Genomic DNA, 21,941 nt, shown 5'->3' with positions numbered 1-21,941 from the left:
CTTAATTCAATAGAAATAAATGTTTGTTGAAGCAAAAACATGCTCTACAAGGCTTATGTTACTGAATCACAGAATGAGTGCAACCATCTAAGAAATCATAATCTAAGGTCACCACTTTCAGTAAGAAATGAACATCATTTTGTTTCCCCTTCTGCTGCTTTTTGAAGGGTTCAGAAGAAATTGAAGTAAAACAATGAGCCTCAATCAAGAAACAATTAGTTCAAATACAAGAATGGCAAATGCAGTAAGTATTGTATTAACTACTAAATATAGTATGTTAATGTTTGTATTGTCAACCACAAGACATTACATTGCACAAACCCAAAGTCAAGCCAAACTTTCAAAATTGCTAAAGTAAAGTAACAAAACTAAACATCTACCTCATCATTCTCCCCCATAAACACGCTAATCTAAGGCAAATTTTGCCCTATCAAAAAGGCCAAAGGGCATCACATGACCATACATAAAGCAAAGTAGACAATCTCATTACTGAAACAGATAGCTGCATGCTAAAGTTACCTATCCGCATGACCCACACCATTGATAATAACAACAACAACAACAAAAGTATGGTGGTGGAAGAACCCAAAAAACCCATCTCTCACCAAGTAATGAAAAAAATAAGGGATCATAGAATCAACAACCCCAGAAAAAAAAAAGGGATTTTTTTTATCAGTTTGGCTTTAGATCCTGAAACATGGTATCCCACCTGATTTCTTCTGCAGCAGCAGCAGCTGAAGACCAGTATCCACCACCATCATCATCGTCTCCTTCCTTTTTTTCCTCCTTGTTGAAATGGTAAACCATGGGACTGGTAAAACCATCAAGACCATGCATCACAGTGTTGGGACTTCCATTCGTGAGCAAGAGCCTCTCTTGCTTAGCCACCATCAACTTTTTGCTTTTGTTCCTCTTCATGACATGAGTCTTCCATCTTGTCCCATAAGGCCTTGTCCTTGATGATGATGATGATGGCACCACAACAAGTGCCGCAGACTCTTCTTCACAGCTGATGAACGTGCGAAAGTAATTGGCCAAGCACCTCTTGGTCCTCTTGATCGCCACCATGAGCCTTGCCACAGGCCGTGGTGCTCTCTTTCCCTTGACTTTCCTTGCCAACTTCAGAATCTCTAGCCTGTGTTTGGCTATGGAGATTCCCATGCTCATCAGAAACTCATGGTTGAAGTATATCATGTCTTCTTCTTCAAGCTCATTGTGTGCAAAAGTAAGACCATACTCATACACTAGGGTTGGCTCAAGGCTTGTTTTTGAGAGCCATGAGAACCAATCCATGGTTTGTGTTGTTGTGTGTAATCTTGTTCAACTTGAAGAGTTGTTGAGTGTTTATATAAAGAATGGTAAAGAGAGTTGAAAAAGATAGTATGTGTGGTTTTGTTTTTGTGAAATTAGTTAGTTGGTGAGTCTTGAGAGTGACTAAAGAAAAAGTAAGCATAGGGGTATGTGTGTGTGTTTGTGGGGTATGTCATGAGCCATGTTCATCTTCATGTTCCCTCCGGAAATAGGCTCTGTGACATCAAACTTTAAGGAGTGAGTGAGACCTAAGAATACCAATTTCTTATTCAAATTTAGCCCATCAATCACGGGTTAAGGAAAAGTACTTCTCCTGGACCCACCTCTACTTTCGTGTTAAGTAGTTCAGACTCAAACTGAGAAGCTGCTATCATCCAACAATTTTTTTCTTATTTATCGGTTATATTTCTACGTTTATTTGAGACAAAGTATAAAAATAAAATAATTATAAAAGTGTAATTTTTTTATTTTTTTTCAAAAAAGAAAGTAAAATATAAAAAAAAAATATTAAATGGATATGAAAAATTTAGATGTGTTAAATAATTATTTTTTTAATTTGTTATATTTTGAAAAAAAGTTGATAATTAAGAGAGTAAAGATAACATTGACACATTCTCACATTCATCTACACACTGTTAAGATAAAATGATCTTAAAAAAATGAATTTTTGTAATTCGAAGAAGAGAAAGTAAAAAGTAAAGAAGAATAGTATTAAATGAATGTTAAAATATTATATATGTTAAAAGGATCATTCTTCTAATGAATAATAGTACTATAATACACTTTACATTCATTTAATGTGACATCCGGGCATTGACGAGGGCGGGAGTGATCTCCTATGCAAGAGGCACGGACAAGGAGCAGCTTCAGGCTTCCAATGGAAGGGGCACATGGACAAATCGAAAATACACCGGAATGAGAGAGATCTAGAGACTGTATAGATATGAGACTATACTGTTGAAGGATAACTTAAAGGAATTAATTTGGCTACTCATATCAACAAATGCATTTGTTTTCGGAAGCTTATCCCATAAGAACTTCATGATTAAACGTGCTTAGCCTGGAGTAATTTAAGGATAAGTGACCTGAGAAGTTTTCTCAAAAAATATGCGCATCAGGACAAAACACAATTGTCAAGGATAATATATAATATAAACATAAAATGCTCTTAAAAATGTAAAGTTGTGTATTTTTTCAAGAAAGAAAAAAATAAAAAATAAGTAAAAATAATGTGAAATGAATATAAAAAATTTATGTGTGTTAAAGAATCATAAAGATTTTTAAAATAGAAATGGAAGAGTTGAAAGTTGGTTTTGGTGAGTGGGAAGGTATGCAGGCGTTACTTACAACAATTAACAGTGGCATGGATTAAAGGAAAAGCAATGTCTTCTTCCATATTCTTTTGCCGTCAAATGAATTATACATTATTGATAGATATCTCCTTTGAGTTTTCTTGCACTTGCTTGTGGAATAAAGAGAGTAACTTTGTAGAAACCAGTACGATTTTCCTCAACTTTTTACTCCAATTTCGTCCTTTGCTTATCCTGTTTCAGGCAATAAATAATAATGTTTTTGGAGATTGACATTATATGAGTCAAACTTATAAAGAGATTATATAATAAATGAAAAATGATATTTTAACACCATTTTTTGACACCATTTTGACACTACACACGTGTCAAAATGTGATTGGACGATTTAAAATTAAAAAAATAAACTTTGGTTTTTCTCTTTCAAATATACCTCTGTCTCAACTTTTTTAATTTGAAATCGTCCAATCACATTCACGTGTGCAGTGTCAAGATGGTGTCAAAAAATGGTGTTAAAATATCATTTTCCATAATAAATAGATTTTGAATTTAGGATTTAAGTTACTAAACCCTTGACATGCCATGAAATAAAACCATATTGAAAGATATAAGTTAGACTTTCATAAATTAAGGAAGCACTCACTATAATTATCTCATTAATTAATCTTACCCAAACCGTCATTATGGTTGGAAAAAAAACCATAATTTAAGATCAGTATTAGAGTCTATTTTAAATGGGAAATATATTTAAAATTATCTTTGTTAACTTTGAGATGTAATGTTCCATTGACTTTGGTTCTTCGTGCCATCACCATCCAATTAGCTTCTAATAACTATAAGTTATTTTGTGATTAGTTGAACATAATGATAATGGCTGATTAGTTTGCACGTTTGGAATCTTTCAAATCTCAAAGCTCTAAATTTGCAATATAAAAGGTCAAAAGATTATAATTTGCTCTAAACTAATTTTAAATAAATTAGAGTTTATATTTTAAACCAATTCAAAAAGTCAAAAGTTAATTTTTAGGATTAAATCATTGTTTTCTATTTTTAATATTGTTCGATTTTTACTTTTCACTGTACAAACAAAAATTATCTATTATTTTTAACTTTACAAAAAATTGTTCATAGAATTAATTTAATGTATGTGAATCTATAATAGTTTAGAACTTGATTTCCAACTTAAAATAATATTTAATTTTAAAGTTGATTGATTAGAGAATGATAGTAGCCATTGAATGCAAGAAACATATAGATATGCATAGTAGTATTGATCTTCATGGATATCTTTCCCACATTAATACAATTTCATATATTCAAATATTTTAGTTTATTTAATATATTCAAATATTTTTTTCGTACTTTTATCATCTTCAAACCTGTAAATTAATTAAATTAGTGAATAGTACATTTAATAAATGAAAAAAAAAACAAATCAAGTCATAATCCAAATTCAAGTTTCGTATTGCTTTAATAATGACTTGGGAGTATCATTTTTCTAATAAACTTAAACTTTTTCTTTGGATAATTTAAATAAAAAAATGTCAAACTCGATCAACATATTTTTTCAACAAGTCAAACTATTGACTTGATCTATTTACAATTTTATTCACAAATCTAATTTTTCTGATAATCCCATTTAATGTATTTGACACATCCCATTGAAATAAACTAATCAAACTTTTTTTCACAAGTCAAAGTATTAATTAATTCGTGCGTATTTAAATAATTTTATATGTATCCATGTACTTTCTTTTAAGTACTAGAGTAACTCCATGAAAAACTTAGTTTATCATGTTAAATATAAATTGGTATGCTATAAATAAACCCAAAAAAAATTGTTTCATGTAATATATATATATATATATATATATATATATATATATATGTTTAAAGTTTTTAACAGTAAAACCTAAAAAATACAAAAATAAAAAATTTAAACCTAATAAATATTTTGTACCATTTATATTAAAAAAAAAATGCCTTGTGAAACATTGAACACAATCCCATGTATCCCAACATATCCTTAGGCCCAATACACTCTTTCGGTATCTATTCACATTTCAAAAACCCTATACACTTTTCTCACTTAAATTACTTTTTATCTTATAGTTTCTTAAATGTACCATTCTTATTTTTCTAAAATATTAATTGCAAATTTAGTTCTTCGGTTAATCTAAAAATGTTAATCTATTGTTGATATATATATTTCCATTTCTAATAAACAATATTGATGTGCCGGTAAATTATGTAATATTTATACAAAATATTAATAAGAATGTTGAGTGATGAATTTTGACATTATGAATATATGTTAATGTTTTTGTACCAGTCAAATCAAATATTGTGTTAAAAATTGTTTAATTTATGTTTTGATATGAAAAGAATATTGATATTTTGACAATTATTTTTAACAATTTTTTTATAACAGGATAGATATTATAATTTTATTGTCTATTTTTAAAAAATATTTGAAATGGATTAATCACAAACTACTGTGTAAGCGTTGTAAAAAAGACTGTCAAAAATAATTATTAAAAAACCTTTTCCTTTTGAAAATTAAGATATTTTGTTTTGTTGCTTTGTGAAACTCTTAATCCCAAGTTATGACATGACATATTACCTAACTGGCCACCACGAACAAAACTCATCTCACGTTCTTCTCAATTTATATAAGAAAATTAAGGATTTATTCAATTTCAGAACTTTTTTCTTAATTTTTTAATTTGAAAATACACTCTAATTTTGTGTAAAAAGTAAATATAACAAAAAAAAATATCACATTTTTTCTTCATGCTAATTTATAAAACTAAAAAGACAAAAGGTTATATATATTTTTCTTTTTCTTTATAAATGTTTATATATAATTGTCGGCATAGTATATTACACTTTTTTTTTTTATCCCCATGTTTGGTGCTTTCTGCAACTTGGTGGGTGGTCTTGTTTGCTACCCTATTTTTATATATTTTTTATTTTGAAATACCGTAATAAATAATTATGTCAATCAATCACATTATAAGTTTTAATTAAATTAAAATATTAAGCGACTATAAAAGTGCGCATTAGCGAATAAAAAAATGAATATATTAATTCATCAATATAGGTACGTAAACCAAGTTGATGGATATGATTAAACTTTTGATATTTATGTGTGCCGAGATATTTACTATACCTTATTTATTGAACAAAACGAAGATTAAATTTTAATCATGTATTTTTGAGGCGATTTTGGTTTTAGTCAATTCTCAAACTATGTTACAATTTAGTCCTTTAACTTTAGAAAACTCTGGTTTTAATCTTTTTTATCAATTTTTTTTAACTTTATTTGTTGTTTCAAGCACGTTTCTTAGTTAACATTAAAACAAAAATGTGTCAAACAGTGTAAACAATCTAAATGCTATAATGAAACGTGTTTGAAACAACAAATAAACTTAAAAAAATTTGGTAAAAAAGACTAAAACCAGAATTTTCTAAAGTTAAAGGACTAAATTGTACCAGAGTTTGAAAACGGACTAAAACCAAAATGGTTCCAAAATATAGGGACTACAAACATATTTAACCCTAAATCTTATTTAACTGCATATTTAAGGAATATTTTCTAATTTTAATATTGTTACTTTTAATATTTTTCAAGCAATATTATGGAAAATGTGTAAAAGGAAAAAAAAAGTATATAATTTTCCATTGAAAGAAATATGATAATAGCATCCAAATTGGTAACAGTTATTTTTGTCTATAATTTTCAATTCATAAATTTATTTTATTTATTGTAATGGCAACATGACTCAATTGTAAATAATATTGTTACAATGAATGCAAGTATCTAATAATTTTGTAGTAAATTTTAGTTGAACTATAAAAGGTAAGTTATAGAAAAACAAGTTAAATGTAAGTTTAGTTAAACTTTAATTATATGATAAACATGAATAATTTTAATCAATTTTTCATTAAAACTTATTAAATAATTAAATATTTAAAAGTGTTATATTTGTAAGTATCCCTTGATGAATGACACGATTTATCTTATTCTTTTGCTTATTTATATACATGTGTCAATACTGTGTCATCTTATTAATATTAAATACATGGCATTTAAAGTAAAATAATAAGTGTTTTCTATTATAGTCAGTAAAGATGTGTTGAATAAAAATCACTCGGTATTTTAAATTAATTACAATGTTTTTACATTAGATATAAAATATCCAATTTTAATACTTAAAAAATAATAAAACTATATAAGATCGTGACGTTAAATGTAAAAATTTAAATATTAAAAAAACTAAAACAGTTTAATAAAACCTACTTAAATTTAATATTTATATATATAATTTGAAATTTGTGAAGAAAAGCATAAAATAATTTTTTTATTTAAATTTTAATGAAAAAAAATTATGACAATTGATGAAGAAAAGAAAATGTTGAGTTATTATACATCAAACCATCTGTACGGTTTACTGTCATAACTGGCATTCATCTACGCCACACAAAAACCAAAACCTTCATTTTATCATTTCAATTAAATTCTCACGCACCACTTCAATGATTCTCTTATCGCGCTTTTATTTTTAGCAAATTCTCGTTTTCTCCTCTCTTCTCTTCCTTTTACTCGTCTTTCTCCAATTTCAACTATCACGACAAAGTGACAAACAATAATATTAAATACTCCTTCCAAAGAATCATGTAGAAATAATTAATATAATAAATAGGAAGTGCAAAATATTTATCTTTATTTCTTATTAACAATAATCTTCAAATTCATTTCTTTATATAAAATTAAATTAATTTTAAAAAAAACCTTAAACATTTATCATTTATGTACATAAAAAATAAAAAATTAGTAATTTCACAGTTCTTAAATGCATGGATGTTCCCCAAGATCATAAATAAAATATACTTTTTTTTAGGAAATCCAGTTTAAGATCTCAACCCCAAATAATTGTACATGCAATCATTTTAAATACACTAATAATTGAGCATATATGCTACGTCATTATAGAACTTATCTCCATATATATATACTTTAGTAAAAAAATATATGAATTTAATACTTAAGTATGATTAATGTAAAATTATCTTTATATCCGATAATATTAATTATTATAGATATAATTTATCAAATCATTATGATAAAAATCTATAATAGTATTTTCTATAAAATTTACGCTGACAGGGTATTAAGTGTTAATTTTAATAATGATTTGATTCTTAAATAAAACAAAGATTGATTTTTTTTTGAAATAATGGAATAAAATTAAAATAATTAGTTTTAATAGTAAACTTAACTGATAATATTGTTGGGACGTCTTAAAATGCTATTTTTGTTTTTTAAGATATGATAAAGTTTTGATGTAAATGGTTTTTTTTTATTATATATTTTTTTTATTTATTTCTGTGTTTGTACGCAAGTTTATATGAAATAGAAACAGTGACAGTTTGTAAGGATGTTGACAAGCATGGAAGGAGGATAATATGGTCAATTCAACACTCCATCAATAGCAAATGTTCCTTTTACTAACAAAAGTGGAAAATCATTCTTTTTTTTAAACGTTACAATATAATTTTAGCACAATTTATATTATATACAGTAGCATAAACAAAGATACTAAATAATTAAAAAAAATAAATTTTAAAAGTAATAATTAAGAAAAAGTAAAATTGAAAAAATAACTACTTTTACCTCTGAATTAAATTTTTACAGAAGTGATAAATTATTACAAAGGAGTGCAGAGCGTGTATGCACGCATCACATAGTGAGAGTGGATACGCGCATAACAATCTGTTCATTGATGTGTCGTTTTCGTGATATAGTATTAACAATAATTTTAATAACTAAAAAATATTTAAAATTTTTATGACCAAAGGGAGTCAATCCTTTTGTTCGGTCACCACATCACAATATCATCCTACCACCGATATGGTATATACGAACGGTTCTTCAATGTCTTGATAAATCACGAGATATTATTAACTCGCGAGAATTTGCTTTCTCGAGAAAGTAAGCTCCATAATTTGCTTTCCATTTCTCTTTCTGCTCGCTTTGCGTGCCCAATCTGAATGCGAGTAAATTTCTTTAATGGAAACAGTAAATGCATGTTTTTTGTTTTTATCAGTAAAAGTACGAATTTGAAAATACCTTATTTAGTTAAATATCAACATTTAATATTTAATAACAATTTAGAAGATAGAAAAAGTATTACCTTGAATAATATAACTAAAAACAAAAAATAGATGAATATTTAAAATAAAACAATTTATTCTTATTGAAGAAAATATAGTATGGTCAAAACTTGAAAATACAAAAATTAAACAGAAATGAACTTTTCACTTTTGTATGAAAAGAATTTAAGAAGAATAAAGGATTTTGCTTTTATTATTAATAATGTTTTCATTTCACTTTGTCATTTGTTTAAAAAAAAATCAATTATAAGGTTATATAATTAAATATGTATTTAATTTTTAATTTTCAATAAAATTTGAGATTAATGTTTTTTCAAAACTTTAAATAAATTTAGTTTTTATTTTTATAATTATGTGGATTTAGTTTTTTAACAAAATTTTGATAAATTTATTTAATATTTTAAATGTATTGCTTAATTAATATTAAATCAGTGTAAAAAATTTAAATAAATCTGAAATATAGTTAAAATAATTAAATTTAAATATTTATAAAATTAAAAGCTAAATTAGATTAAAATTAAAAAGAAAAAAATTAATTTTTATTAAAAATTAAAAAATATATTTTTAAGCCTATCTATTAATAATGAGTGATTTTGAATTATTGTACTTTAATGATGAAGATGTCTTTCGTACCTGTGGTATATATGCACTTTTTAAAAACAGTGGTATTGTTATATAAATATATTTAGATTTGTTATATATAAATACATTTAAATAAAGATTTAATATTAAGGAAAATAAATGCATATACAATTTTAACGTTAGAATATAAAAACAATATAATTGGTGCAGAAGTTGCACGTGGTCGGTTTGTGCTTACCACAAAACTGTCATCCAGTAGCTACCAAACCCAACCGTTACTATCAAAATTAAAAACACTTTAAATGCTATATAAATTCCAAGACTATACTTTTATTAATTATTCAATACTAATTTTAATTAATCTTCTAAATTATTTTTCTTTCAATCCTCAATTTCTTTATGATAAAGTATATTGTATAGCTTTTTTCTTAAAAATTTAACCATTTAAGTAAATTATAAATTTAAGTATAAAATAATTATCTTCTCTTTTCATGATTTTTTTCGTAAATGTTTTTTTCACTTTTTATTAGTTCATTTTATCTTTTCATATAAATATTTGTAAAAAATATTATTTTAAATGTTTTGAAATTGAATTTCCTTTCGTCATGGAAACGAGACATCCCTTTTATTAAATTTATACTGACGGTGGTATTATTAAAGTGATACATTGTATTTAATATTTGTGAAGTGTATTTTGTTCATGAATTAGTTTTAATAAATAATAAGTTATAATAAATTAGTTTTAACAAGTTAAATATTTTTTATATTATAATAATCTATTTTAAAAAATAAGAAAAAAACCATTTCAAATAATGAATATTATACTAAAAGTGGAAAAAAATGAAAGTGAAAAAGATAAAGTTTCTTATTTATTTAAATTAAAATAAAATTCTGAGAGAATGTGGGACCCACTGCACCCAATTTGCTTTGTACCGTGTCCTTGTCAATCATCAATAGCTTGTGGGACCCTATCAATTGCCTTCCCATTTTAAGGTATGTTTACATTTCGAAACTCCAACTAATATTTTTAGTTTTTTTTATTATAATTACAGTTATTATAACATGTCAAATTATTAATTAATTTTGATTATTAAAGTCGAAATTATGTAATATTTGATTATTTATTAACTCTCCTCCTATTTTCATTTCTAATATTTTTCTCTTTTTAGTCATATTGACTTTCTTTTACACGAAAACAACTTTTCAACATCACTTGTCACCAAAGAATTTTCAAAGGAGGGTCCACCTTATTTGTTTTAAAACATGGGAACACGTTAATAAGTAGGTTTTTAGGTTTTCAATAACACGCAATAACAAATTTGTTAAAATGATATAAAATTATTATAGAGAGCAATACAATTGTATATGAAGAATTTAAATTTAATATCACGTATTAATCTAAGAAATTTTATATTTATTAAAAAAATACTTTAAACTTAAATTAAAGTGATCGATTAGTTTGATAATGAAAAGAATAATATCTCTAATTGTTTTGGTTGGTAGGATTTAGGTTAAATCTTCTCAAAGAGCTTATTTTCTAACTCCAAGCTTAAGTCATAGTTCTATTCTTGACTTTCTTTATTTTGTTCAGTTCGATCAGACATTATTTATAAAAGATATTCTAAAATTCAAGTTAATATCTAGTTGAATAATTTTTTGACAATAAATGTGTACTAACATCACTAGCTATCTAGATATTTTTTAACAACAAACTTTCAAAATTGGTCTCTAATTAAAATCGGTCTCATTACAATCTATGTACTTGTAATTTAGATTATGATTAACGTATAACTATCGAATAGTAGTCTACAGTTCGATCCATGATAGACTGGACAATCGTATAGTAAATTAAATAATAAATTTTAAGTTTAATTTAAATATTTAAAATTTGATTTATGTAAAGAATTATTTCATTTATATATTTTAAATTAGTTTTAATTTTAATTAACGCGTGACTAGCAATCATATAAGTTCATATAAGCTCAATTAATAATTAATAGATAAATTATTTATTCTGTTGTATTCTTTTTTGTCTCATTTGATGTCTTTTTCTCTAAATATTTTCTTCCACAAATTTAGCACTTTTTACTCATACAATTTTGATAGTTTGATGATAATTGTTTATAAAAAAAAAATGATATAAGAAGAAAATAAAATGTCACATCAAGATGAATTGTTAGAGTGTTTAGAAAAGTTATAGATGATAAACAATATGAGGACAGTAGAAGATTGAACTTTTATGACATAGCATTATTATTGTGGACAATATACAAGAAATAAAAACTGAAAAGGTTGCCGTGTTTGGTAAGAAGGAAGTAAAACAATAAAGTATAGTTGAGGAAAATTGAGACACAAAGTTTTAATTATTTTTTTATTAGCATTTATAGCAGAGAAAAATAAGTAAGTTTATTATTTTTTATGTTAAAATTACTATAAATAAATAATATAAAAATAAATTTTAATTTAAAAAAATTAATTTTAGGGTAGATATGTGTTTAGTTTTATTTACTTTTCAAATTTTGAAAAGATATTTGTTTTTAAACTTTTAAAATAAACAAATACAAATTTTAAATTTAACTGTATTAATGGTAAATATATTTAATATGATAAGATAAGAATTTTGAAACATTTTCTAATTTAAGTTGAGAATTATTTTCAAGAGGCTCTAACGATAGGGACAATTTTAGGAGGGTCACACTTTGGAATTTTGTATCCCTCAATGTGAACATATCACTTTTAGTGGTTATTCTCTTTCTTTTCTTAATTAAAACAAAAATAAATATATTATTCCTTACCATTTGAATGATTTATATATTGAAACTGGTGAAGTGAAATGAAAAATGTCTTTTATACAAATATTTATAAAAAAACTATTTTTGTTGTGTGTCATTTGAGTATTATGATTATTTCAACATTTTAATTGGGATTTTAGTTATGTTTACGAAGATTTTAATATTTTATAAATAGGGTTTTGTGTATATCAAACAAGAATTAGAATTTAGAATTTAAAATATATTTTAAAATAGGTGAATTATATCAGATTGAAAATATTTTTTTTTATTATGCTTAATCGTCTTAAAGTTTAAAACGGTTTTAAATATTTTTTTCTCGTTTTTTATGTGTTTTTTTAAAAATAAAACAAAATTTCAAAGCGTATGAAAGATAACGAAACATTCTTAATCAAAGGAAAAAAATATTTAAATTAGATTCTGTCTGAATTCCAATAGAAACTATTAAAGATAAAAATTATATGTATAGATTTAATATCAATTAATTTTTTCTTTTAATAATCTTTTTCTGACTTTCAATATATTTGTGAAATCATAACGTTATATAGATTTAATATCAATTAAATTTTTCTTTTAATAATCTGTTTTGACTTTTAATATTGAAAAAATGACACTATATTTGAAAAATCATAACTTGCCTTATATAATTGAAAGACAAGACAAAGTAGACTTTGGTTACTAACCATAATTCCTTTGAACAAAGTTTATTTACTAAATAAACCAATATATAATAACATTTTTCTAAAATGGTTAATTAAAAATATTAGGTTTAAACTCATAAACAAGTTTTATTTGTCTATTATTAACAATTTTATAATCTGAAAAATATTAAATTTTAATTTGGTAAATAAAAATAATAGTAAAAGACATTACTTCCCATTAAATGGATTCCTTCGTAATTAATTATTTATTTTCTTTTTTAAAATTATGATTCTCCATCACTTTATTTTGTGAATATTTTTATCTTTATTTTATTGCAGCTAAGTGGAAAAGAACAGGCACACCTGACAAGGACAATAACCTACACACATCTCTGACCACACATTTAATTCACTTCACTTACTTTACTAACTTTCATCTCGCGAAAACAGCCAAAATATCGTACCCGACAACGCCCCATATCACACAGTGATAAAATGCGCATCTCGCAGTTGCAATCAATGGCAAGCAACGTAATATTTTCCAAACTCTGGGGTCAAACTTATGGGACCTCTCCGATAAACTTTGTCGTTACCGGGAGTTAAAGTCGCTTTCTTAGCAACTATCCACGCCTTTCCCCTACCCTCTACCTCCAATCTTCACCATTTAATATGACACGTTATCACTTGCGAAACTGAGCTAAAACATCCAACGGTTGATGTCATAGAGTAAGCTTGATGTCGCGTCAGCATAGGAAATTACCCCAATTATGAAGCTGAAGGACAGCTGTTAGCTCGAGATTCCGAGCCGATTGTTTAGACAAAACCGAAGCCGGCTTAGTGGGTCCCGCAATTAACTGCACTTGTAATATAAGTGTTTTGGCTTCCCTGATAGCTTATTGAGATAGATTGATAAGTTGTAGGCCTTATCACCTCCACTATCTGTCGCCTCCTATATAAAAAACACCCTATTTCTGCAAGTTCAAATGACCTCTATATATATTTTCCAGTTTCTAGAGAGAGAACCAGTAGATTAGTCCATTTCCGCGAGGAGAGAGAAAGTGCAAGAATCGGAAGAGAGACAGGAGAGCGTTTGGTTTGTGATGTGTTAGCTTCTAAGGTTAGAGTTTCTCTCTTACATGTTTCCGAATCTGTAGCTTTTTGTTTTTTTTTTTTATTAAAAAAATTATGTTCTTTTTTTTAGGTTGAAACTTTTGGTTCATGCATCTTAGATTAAAGCTGCTTTGTTGATCGTGTAAGATGTAGATAGAGTCAAATCGTTTTCGTTTTCTCTTTGTTTGGCCACCGAAACCGCATAGTTTTTTTTAGGTTAATTTTGGAAAATACTGAGGGTTTTTCCATGAATAAATGCTTCTGGTTTAGATGATTTCATTGACGGTGCAGATTTTGTTTATTCTGTCTTTTTTTTTTTTTAATTTTTTTATCTTATGTTCTGTGGTTTACATGGGTGACCCTAGCTGCTATTATTTTTTTTTCTTTTATTTTTTGGTTTTGCAGATCTAGTTCACTGTTGTTCATTTCAGTGGGTATCTAATCGAGGACGAGGGGGTTCCGATGTCTTCTCTTAGTAGGGAATTGGTGTTCTTGATCTTGCAGTTTCTCGATGAGGAAAAGTTCAAAGAGACTGTGCACAAGTGGGGCTAGTTTGTAATTTTGTTAGGTTATTTTTGGTGTTTTATTTGTTTTTTATTTTTTTACTACATTCATTAATTAACTAATTTTTTTTGGGTTAAAAAAATAACAGGCTTGAGCAGGAATCAGGGTTTTTCTTTAACATGAAATATTTTGAGGATGAAGTGCACAATGGGAATTGGGACGAGGTGGAGAAATACCTCTCTGGTTTCACCAAGGTGGATGATAATAGGTATTCTATGAAGATATTTTTTGAGATAAGGAAGCAGAAGTATCTGGAGGCTTTAGATAAGTAAGCTCACCACTAATTCACATTTAGATTCTTTATTGACTCCGAGTGTTTAAATTACAGTGTACTACTAGCAGACAAGTCTAATTAACTGTTTTAAATGTTCTTACGTAGGCATGACCGGTCTAAGGCAGTAGAAATATTAGTGAAGGATTTGAAAGTGTTTGCAACTTTTAATGAAGAATTGTTCAAGGAAATCACACAGCTTCTGACATTGGAAAACTTTAGGTACCAATGCTAGTTTTTACTCCTGTTTTCATGTGAAAAAGTTCTCTAAGAAGCAGCTAATGAGTTTCTGCTGACACAGGGAGAATGAACAACTGTCTAAGTATGGCGATACAAAGTCTGCACGAGCAATAATGTTGGTTGAGCTCAAAAAGCTCATTGAAGCAAATCCTTTATTCCGTGACAAATTGCAATTTCCCAACCTTAAAAACTCAAGGTTACGGACTCTAATCAATCAAAGGTAATTTTTTTTATGTCCAAGCATTGATTTCTTAGTACAGAACACATATTTGTGCTTTGAATGTAAAGTAACTTTCTTGTAACCAATGCAATCATTTAGTTAGCGTCTTAATTTACAATTGATGGAGATCATATGCCATATTTAGATTTATGTGCTTATTGGTTTATAAAAGCTTGATTTTACTGTTTTTCAATCTTTTGCAATTTCCATTTGTATGTGACACTTGTTTTCATCAAAATTGGTTCCATCAATCTGTATCTAGTGCAATGTGGTACAATATTTGACTGCTTATCTGCTTCTGTGCCTCCTTCCTGTTAAATTATAGATCATGCATTGCTGTGCTAGGTTTTGTACTGAAGATACACTACTGACTATTTTATTAAAATATCTTCTACTAACAAAGAATTGCTTTTCTTTTTCTTTTAATTACAGCCTAAATTGGCAGCATCAACTTTGCAAGAACCCACGGCCAAATCCTGATATAAAAACACTTTTCGTGGATCATTCATGTGGACAACCAAATGGTGCACGAGCTCCTTCACCTGCTAATAATCCACTACTAGGCTCATTACCAAAGGCTGGAGGATTTCCTCCACTTGGTGCACATGGGGTGGGCTCCTAAACTAATTTTATACCTTCTTTTGGTAACATGAGCATCATTTCATGTCTCTTATGTCTCAATTCTTACTTTGGTGCTGGACCTCTCTGTGCTTATTTTTACAGCCTTTTCAACCTACTCCAGCACCAGTGCCAACACCCCTGGCTGGTTGGATGTCTAATCCAACCACTGTAGCACATGCTGCAGTTTCTGGAGGTGGAGCTATAGGTCTTGGTGCTCCGTCGATCCCTGGTATATTCACCAAGTCTTGAGGTGTTGTCATAATGTGATCGTGTCTAATTTCTCTTTGACTCATAACATGTTTCATTGTCTTGTTAAGCTGCTTTGAAGCATCCTAGGACTCCCCCAACTAATCCTTCGGTTGACTATCCATCTGGAGACTCAGACCATGTTGCCAAGAGAACAAGGCCAATTGGAATTTCGGATGAGGTAATATGGCTATGCTTATGGACATAATTAGCAATTCATTGGTTGGCAAATCAAGTTTTGATCTCATGTATTCTGGTATTCATCACTTTATGCAGGTGAATCTACCTGTCAATGTGTTATCAGCAACATTCCCAGGTCATGGTCAACACAGTCAAGCTTTTAACGCACCTGATGACATACCCAAGGCTGTTGTGCGGACTCTTAATCAGGGATCAGCTCCTATGAGCATGGACTTTCATCCAGTTCAGCAATCTTTACTTCTTGGTCTGCTGCTCTTCTAAGGCCTTTTAGTTGTTTTGTAAGTTGCATGTATTTGCTACCAAATTTCCATTTAACTTCTTTTTGATGCCATTTTTCAGTTGGTACAAATGTGGGGGACATTGCTTTGTGGGAGGTGGGTTCTAGGGAGCGATTGGTTTCAAGAAATTTCAAAGTTTGGGATCTTAGTGCATGTTCAATGCCATTTCAGGTTGTCTCTTTAACTTTATGCACGAATGTTCCTGATAGTAATCGGAGCTGAACCATAAGACTTGTAATTTTGTCATCTCTGAAGAAAAACTAATTATGATAATTTCAGGCTGCTCTTGTTAAAGATCCGGGTGTTTCTGTCAACCGTGTGATTTGGAGTCCTGATGGTGCTTTATTTGGTAAGCTAAGAATTTTTAATTCTTCAATGCTTGATTACGGATAATCATATTATATTTGTCTTGAGATGCCAACTGAACCAATCCGAAATGTCTGTATTTGTTCAATGAACAGGAGTTGCTTACTCAAGGCACATTGTTCAGATATACGCTTACCAAGGTGGGGATGAAATACGACAGCATTTGGAGGTATGAACTTGAATGCATAATGCATTTGCATATGTGCATCTTTTGTATTTGCTTACTTAATGATCCTGTTTTCTAGATTGATGCTCATGTTGGTGGAGTAAACGATCTAGCATTCTCCCACCCAAATAAGCAACTATGCGTGATAACTTGTGGTGATGATAAGACCATTAGGGTAAGTTTGTCAGAACGTGTGCTTGGTTTGTTGAAGTGGAGAAGTTGAATGTGTTACTAACTAAATTTTGTAATTGAAGGTATGGGATGCTGCTTCGGGTGCAAAGCAGTATACATTTGAAGGTCATGAGGCTCCTGTTTATTCTGTCTGCCCACATTACAAAGAAAACATTCAGGTTCAAACTGACATCCGAACCTTCAGGGATTGTTAATTGGGTTGGTTTCCTTGCTGACGCTCATTGCCTTGTGATGTTGTAGTTCATCTTTTCAACAGCATTAGATGGAAAAATAAAAGCATGGCTGTATGACAATTTAGGATCCCGTGTTGATTATGAAGCTCCTGGTCGTTGGTGCACTACCATGGCTTATAGTGCTGATGGTACAAGGTATGTACTCTCAACAATTGATCCTTCTACTGTGCTAAATCTTGTTGCTTAGTCAAGTTATATTTCCTTTCCATCACCCAATGTTCAAAATTAGCTATGAATGTATGCAACAGGCTCTTTTCATGTGGGACTAGCAAAGATGGAGAGTCCTCGATTGTTGAGTGGAATGAGAGTGAAGGAGCTGTGAAAAGGACTTATCAAGGATTTCGTAAGCGATCTTTGGGTGTTGTGCAATTTGATACTACCAAAAATCGATTTTTGGCCGCTGGTGATGATTTCTCCATCAAATTCTGGGATATGGATAATGTTCAGCTTTTGACAACTGTTGATGCTGATGGGGGTCTCCCTGTAAGTTAATTATCTTATTGAAAGTTGGAGAGCTAGCCTCTAGAAATTATAGTTGTTTGCTAATTGTTGCCTGATCTACACTATAGGCAAGCCCACGTATTCGTTTCAACAAGGATGGAATACTTTTAGCTGTCTCCGCAAATGACAATGGAATCAAAATTTTGGCCAATGGGGATGGCATACGTTTGTTGCGCACATTAGAGAATTCTTTGTATGATGCTTCAAGAGCATCAGAAGCCTTGACAAAGGTAGATTTATAGATGTTATACTTTGCGCATTTCTTATTTATTTTTAATAAAACCTAATCTAACACAATGTTTGTGGCAGCCTACAATTAATCCAATTTCTGCTGCTGCTGCCGCAGCTGCTGCAACTAGTGCTGCACTGGCAGAGAGGGCTTCATCTGTAGTAGCTATTACTGGAATGGTTTGTGATCTTGTCTTTGAAAATCAGTGGGACTCGTAATTTATTTGCTTGATACTTGTACTGTTCTTTTTAATGTTTATTTTATTGTTCAACTTGCACTTCTTAATAAATAGTGCATATTCTTCATCAGTTATTGGAAAATAGGAAATATCATACTTGTTATGATTTATGATAACTATTATTTGTTAACTGTCAATTTCATCTCGTCAGAATGGGGATACCAGAAACATGGGTGATGTTAAACCCAGAATAAGTGAAGAATCAAATGACAAGTCAAAGGTATGGAAGCTCACTGAAATCAACGAACAATCTCAATGTAGATCCTTGAAGCTACCAGAGAACGTGAGAGTTACTAAGGTATGTTACTTCAATTTTAATGTATACCCTCCATAGAAATTTAGTAACAAACTTATTGCAGCTTTACAAACGTTTTCATGGTTAGATGTGGTGTTATCTCTAACCCATTTTAGTCCACAATTCTAAGGGAAATACCCTTTTAAAATTGAGTTCATTCTCCCTTAATTTAATCTTCAGTGAACATAATCTTTATCAGTATATGTTGGATACACTCTTGGTTACTTACTTTAGAAGTGCCTTTTCCTATGATCTGGTAACACTAGTATCTTACGGACTTGGGTTATGCAACTAAGGAGAATTGTGGATTTCTTGCTTCCATGTAGTTTGGCAGGAAATGTTCTCCTATTCATGTAAATTTTGTAATGAGCCAAACTCATGATTCCAGTTTGTATTACCATCTTACATAGAACCTGTTTTTCTGTCTTGATGTATAAACGTTGACGGTGAAATAATCCTTAAGTGTTTATACAAAAATATTTTCTCTAAATATGGCTCTGGATAAGGTATATTTTAAAAAAGTGATTGGACAATTGTGACCTTCATTCTTGTGATGTTTCTCTGGCCAAATCTCCATGAAGGAAATTGTGATTTTTTTGACAGATATCAAGGTTGATATATACAAATTCGGGTAATGCTATTCTTGCATTAGCATCTAATGCTATTCACCTGCTGTGGAAATGGCAGCGAAATGAGCGCAATTCAACTGGCAAGGTGTGAGAACATGTGAATTTTCTTATGTCAGACTACTATTCTCTATTCAGAAATTGATATTGGGAATTGTCCTCCCTTTTGATGTTGATAACTCATCCTGTAGGCCACTGCTACCTTGCAACCTCAGTTGTGGCAACCTTCTAGTGGCATCCTGATGACCAATGACGTTGCTGATAGCAATCCTGAGGATTCTGTACCCTGCTTTGCATTGTCCAAAAATGATTCATACGTAATGTCTGCATCAGGAGGGAAGATATCTCTGTTCAATATGATGACCTTTAAGGTAAACTATGAGCGTAGTCATTATTCAAGACCATTTTTGGAATTATGCTAATGGACCAATTTCAATCTTCTTGGCTAAGTGCAGACTATGACAACGTTCATGCCTCCACCACCTGCGGCAACCTTTCTTGCTTTCCATCCTCAGGATAACAATATTATTGCTATAGGCATGGATGACTCCTCTATTCAAATATACAATGTCCGTGTTGACGAGGTAACAGAGCTGTCTGTATGTGAACAGTCTGTACTCATGGTTTGAGATCTTTTGTTGTTAATGCACAGTTCTTTTGCAGGTCAAAAGTAAACTCAAAGGCCATACTAAAAGAATTACTGGTCTTGCTTTCTCTCATGTATTGAATGTATTAGTTTCATCTGGAGCAGATGCTCAGGTAATTATTGCTTATTATAATCTCTCATCAGAATTTGTTTTTTCTATTATTCAATTGCATAAAAGAACTTGTAGATTTGGATCTTTAACTGGTTTCTGTGGCAATGCTTCTTCTACTGTGATGATATGGGGAGTTATTATTTTTCCCTGTTTATTATGCAGATTTGTGTTTGGAACACGGATGGATGGGAAAAGCAGAAGTCTAGATTCTTGCAGCTTCCTCCTGGGAGGACACCACCGGCACAGTCAGATACCCGTGTACAGTTTCATCAAGATCAAATACAGTTCCTGGTTGTACATGAAACTCAGCTTGCCATTTATGAAGCAACAAAACTAGAAGGTCTAAAGCAGGTTAGTCTAGTTCAATATATTATCATGTGAATATTTTTTACAACTTTTTGTCTAATGCCAATATCTTCAATTGTAGTGGTGCCCGCGAGATTCATCTGCTCCAATATCGCATGCAACCTTCTCGTGCGATAGCCAGCTTATATATGCCAGCTTTTTAGACGCAACAATCTGTGTATTTAGTGCATCAAATCTCAGATTACGTTGTCGTATCAATCCTTCTGCATATCTTCCTGCAAGTGTCAGGTAATTCTTTTATTAAGTAGTTGTATAAGCTAGCATGGGGAAGAATGTTCTATGACTTAAAAGAAATAGATTTAAAATGCTTTAATTTTCTTACCCTTCTTCCAAAAATGAGAGTCAACCTGAAAATGAATATGATTTGCGTTTCCTACAATTTATTAAGTTTTGTGCATAACCCTGGATTATTCCTAGTTTATAATGTGCTTGTAATGAATCTTTGACATGCTTTTTGTTGAATACTACTAACATTGTCTTCGTGAAGCAGTTCCAACGTACAACCACTTGTAATTGCGGCTCATCCACAAGAGCCAAATCAGTTTGCTGTAGGACTGTCGGACGGTGGAGTTCATGTTTTTGAACCCCTCGAGTCCGAAGGCAAGTGGGGTGTGCCTCCTCCGATTGAGAATGGGTCAGCAAGCAATGTTGCAGCTACTTCTGTTGGACCTTCTTCAGATCAAGCTCAAAGATGATCCGAGTCAGCCGAAGACAAGTTTCTTTTACATACTTGGCTTGCTGGCCAATTTTAAGAACTAAATTTGTACTTAACTTAATGCAGGGCACTCTTCAATTTAGTTGGTCCAACTAAGTTAAATCCATCGATCGTGCTGTGCACAAAATCACATCATGCCAGAGCCCTGGAGCAACTCCTTTGGTTGAAGGCCAAAACCACATTGTAATTTGCCGATAGATGTGAAAAATTCTTTTTAAGTTTAATGCTACAGATCATGTACAAGTTCTTTTCAGCACTTTCAAACTGCTTCTGGCTATTTAATTAGATTGATTGATCCTAACTTGTTGCCTTTTGTCAGTCCCGTTCCAATCTTGCATGTAAATCACTATGCCAATCTTTCATCTTTCATCGTTCCCAATTTTTCTGTATGATTCTTAAATGGGCACTTTGTTGTAACTGGTGTCGCGTAGTGTACCCAAGAAAAAGGTCTAAAGCACTAAATCTGTAGGGTTTATACCATCTTTTGGCTCAGGATTCAGGCACACCACTTATTTGCTTTAGTAGCTGTAAAAGCCTTTTGGTTTTTAAATACTGTTGCTATTTATTATTTCCGAAGGTTTGTATATGAACATAAGTAATAAAGTTGTCTAGTTCTTTTGAAAAAGAGACATTTTTTAAACCCAATTAAAATAATGTCAGTAATAATGCCTTTTTGTGCTCAAATACATTAAAAT

The 21,941-nt window shown here is 29.9% G+C and overlaps 2 protein-coding genes across 4 annotated transcripts; one reads left to right on the top strand and one right to left on the bottom strand.

Moving 5' to 3' along the window:
• Positions 1-251: 251 nt before the first annotated feature.
• LOC106773767 lies at positions 252-1,453 on the bottom strand. Its single transcript, XM_014660515.2, has one exon. The coding sequence runs from the start codon at positions 1,291-1,293 to the stop codon at positions 673-675; it is 621 nt and encodes a 206-aa protein (XP_014516001.1). The 5' UTR covers positions 1,294-1,453; the 3' UTR covers positions 252-672.
• Positions 1,454-13,785: 12,332 nt separating this feature from the next.
• Positions 13,786-21,564, top strand: LOC106774056 (topless-related protein 1). 3 transcript variants are annotated; one of them, XM_022785956.1, is made up of 27 exons: positions 13,786-13,927; positions 14,012-14,062; positions 14,326-14,462; positions 14,573-14,752; positions 14,864-14,977; positions 15,057-15,215; positions 15,648-15,825; positions 15,939-16,065; positions 16,154-16,263; positions 16,359-16,527; positions 16,623-16,732; positions 16,841-16,910; positions 17,023-17,096; positions 17,173-17,268; positions 17,348-17,443; positions 17,526-17,653; positions 17,767-18,001; positions 18,088-18,249; positions 18,329-18,427; positions 18,638-18,784; positions 19,385-19,495; positions 19,599-19,778; positions 19,863-19,991; positions 20,071-20,166; positions 20,328-20,516; positions 20,593-20,759; positions 21,019-21,564. In XM_022785956.1, the coding sequence occupies exons 3-27, from the start codon at positions 14,383-14,385 to the stop codon at positions 21,224-21,226; spliced, it is 3,414 nt and encodes a 1,137-aa protein (XP_022641677.1). In that variant the 5' UTR covers positions 13,786-13,927; positions 14,012-14,062; positions 14,326-14,382; the 3' UTR covers positions 21,227-21,564. The 3 variants fall into 3 exon arrangements, with proteins under 3 accessions (XP_022641677.1, XP_022641676.1, XP_014516359.1); XM_022785955.1 differs by lacking the exon at positions 14,012-14,062; XM_014660873.2 differs by lacking the exon at positions 14,012-14,062 and having other exon boundaries at positions 13,787-13,927; positions 21,022-21,564.
• The last annotated feature ends 377 nt before the right edge of the window (positions 21,565-21,941 follow it).

The sequence above is a fragment of the Vigna radiata genome, chromosome 9, assembly GCF_000741045.1.
Source record: "Vigna radiata var. radiata cultivar VC1973A chromosome 9, Vradiata_ver6, whole genome shotgun sequence".
NCBI classification, from domain to species: Eukaryota; Viridiplantae; Streptophyta; class Magnoliopsida; order Fabales; family Fabaceae; genus Vigna; species Vigna radiata.
The sequence above is the reverse complement of the archived record's forward strand: the minus strand, read 5'-3'. Positions and strand labels throughout refer to the sequence as shown.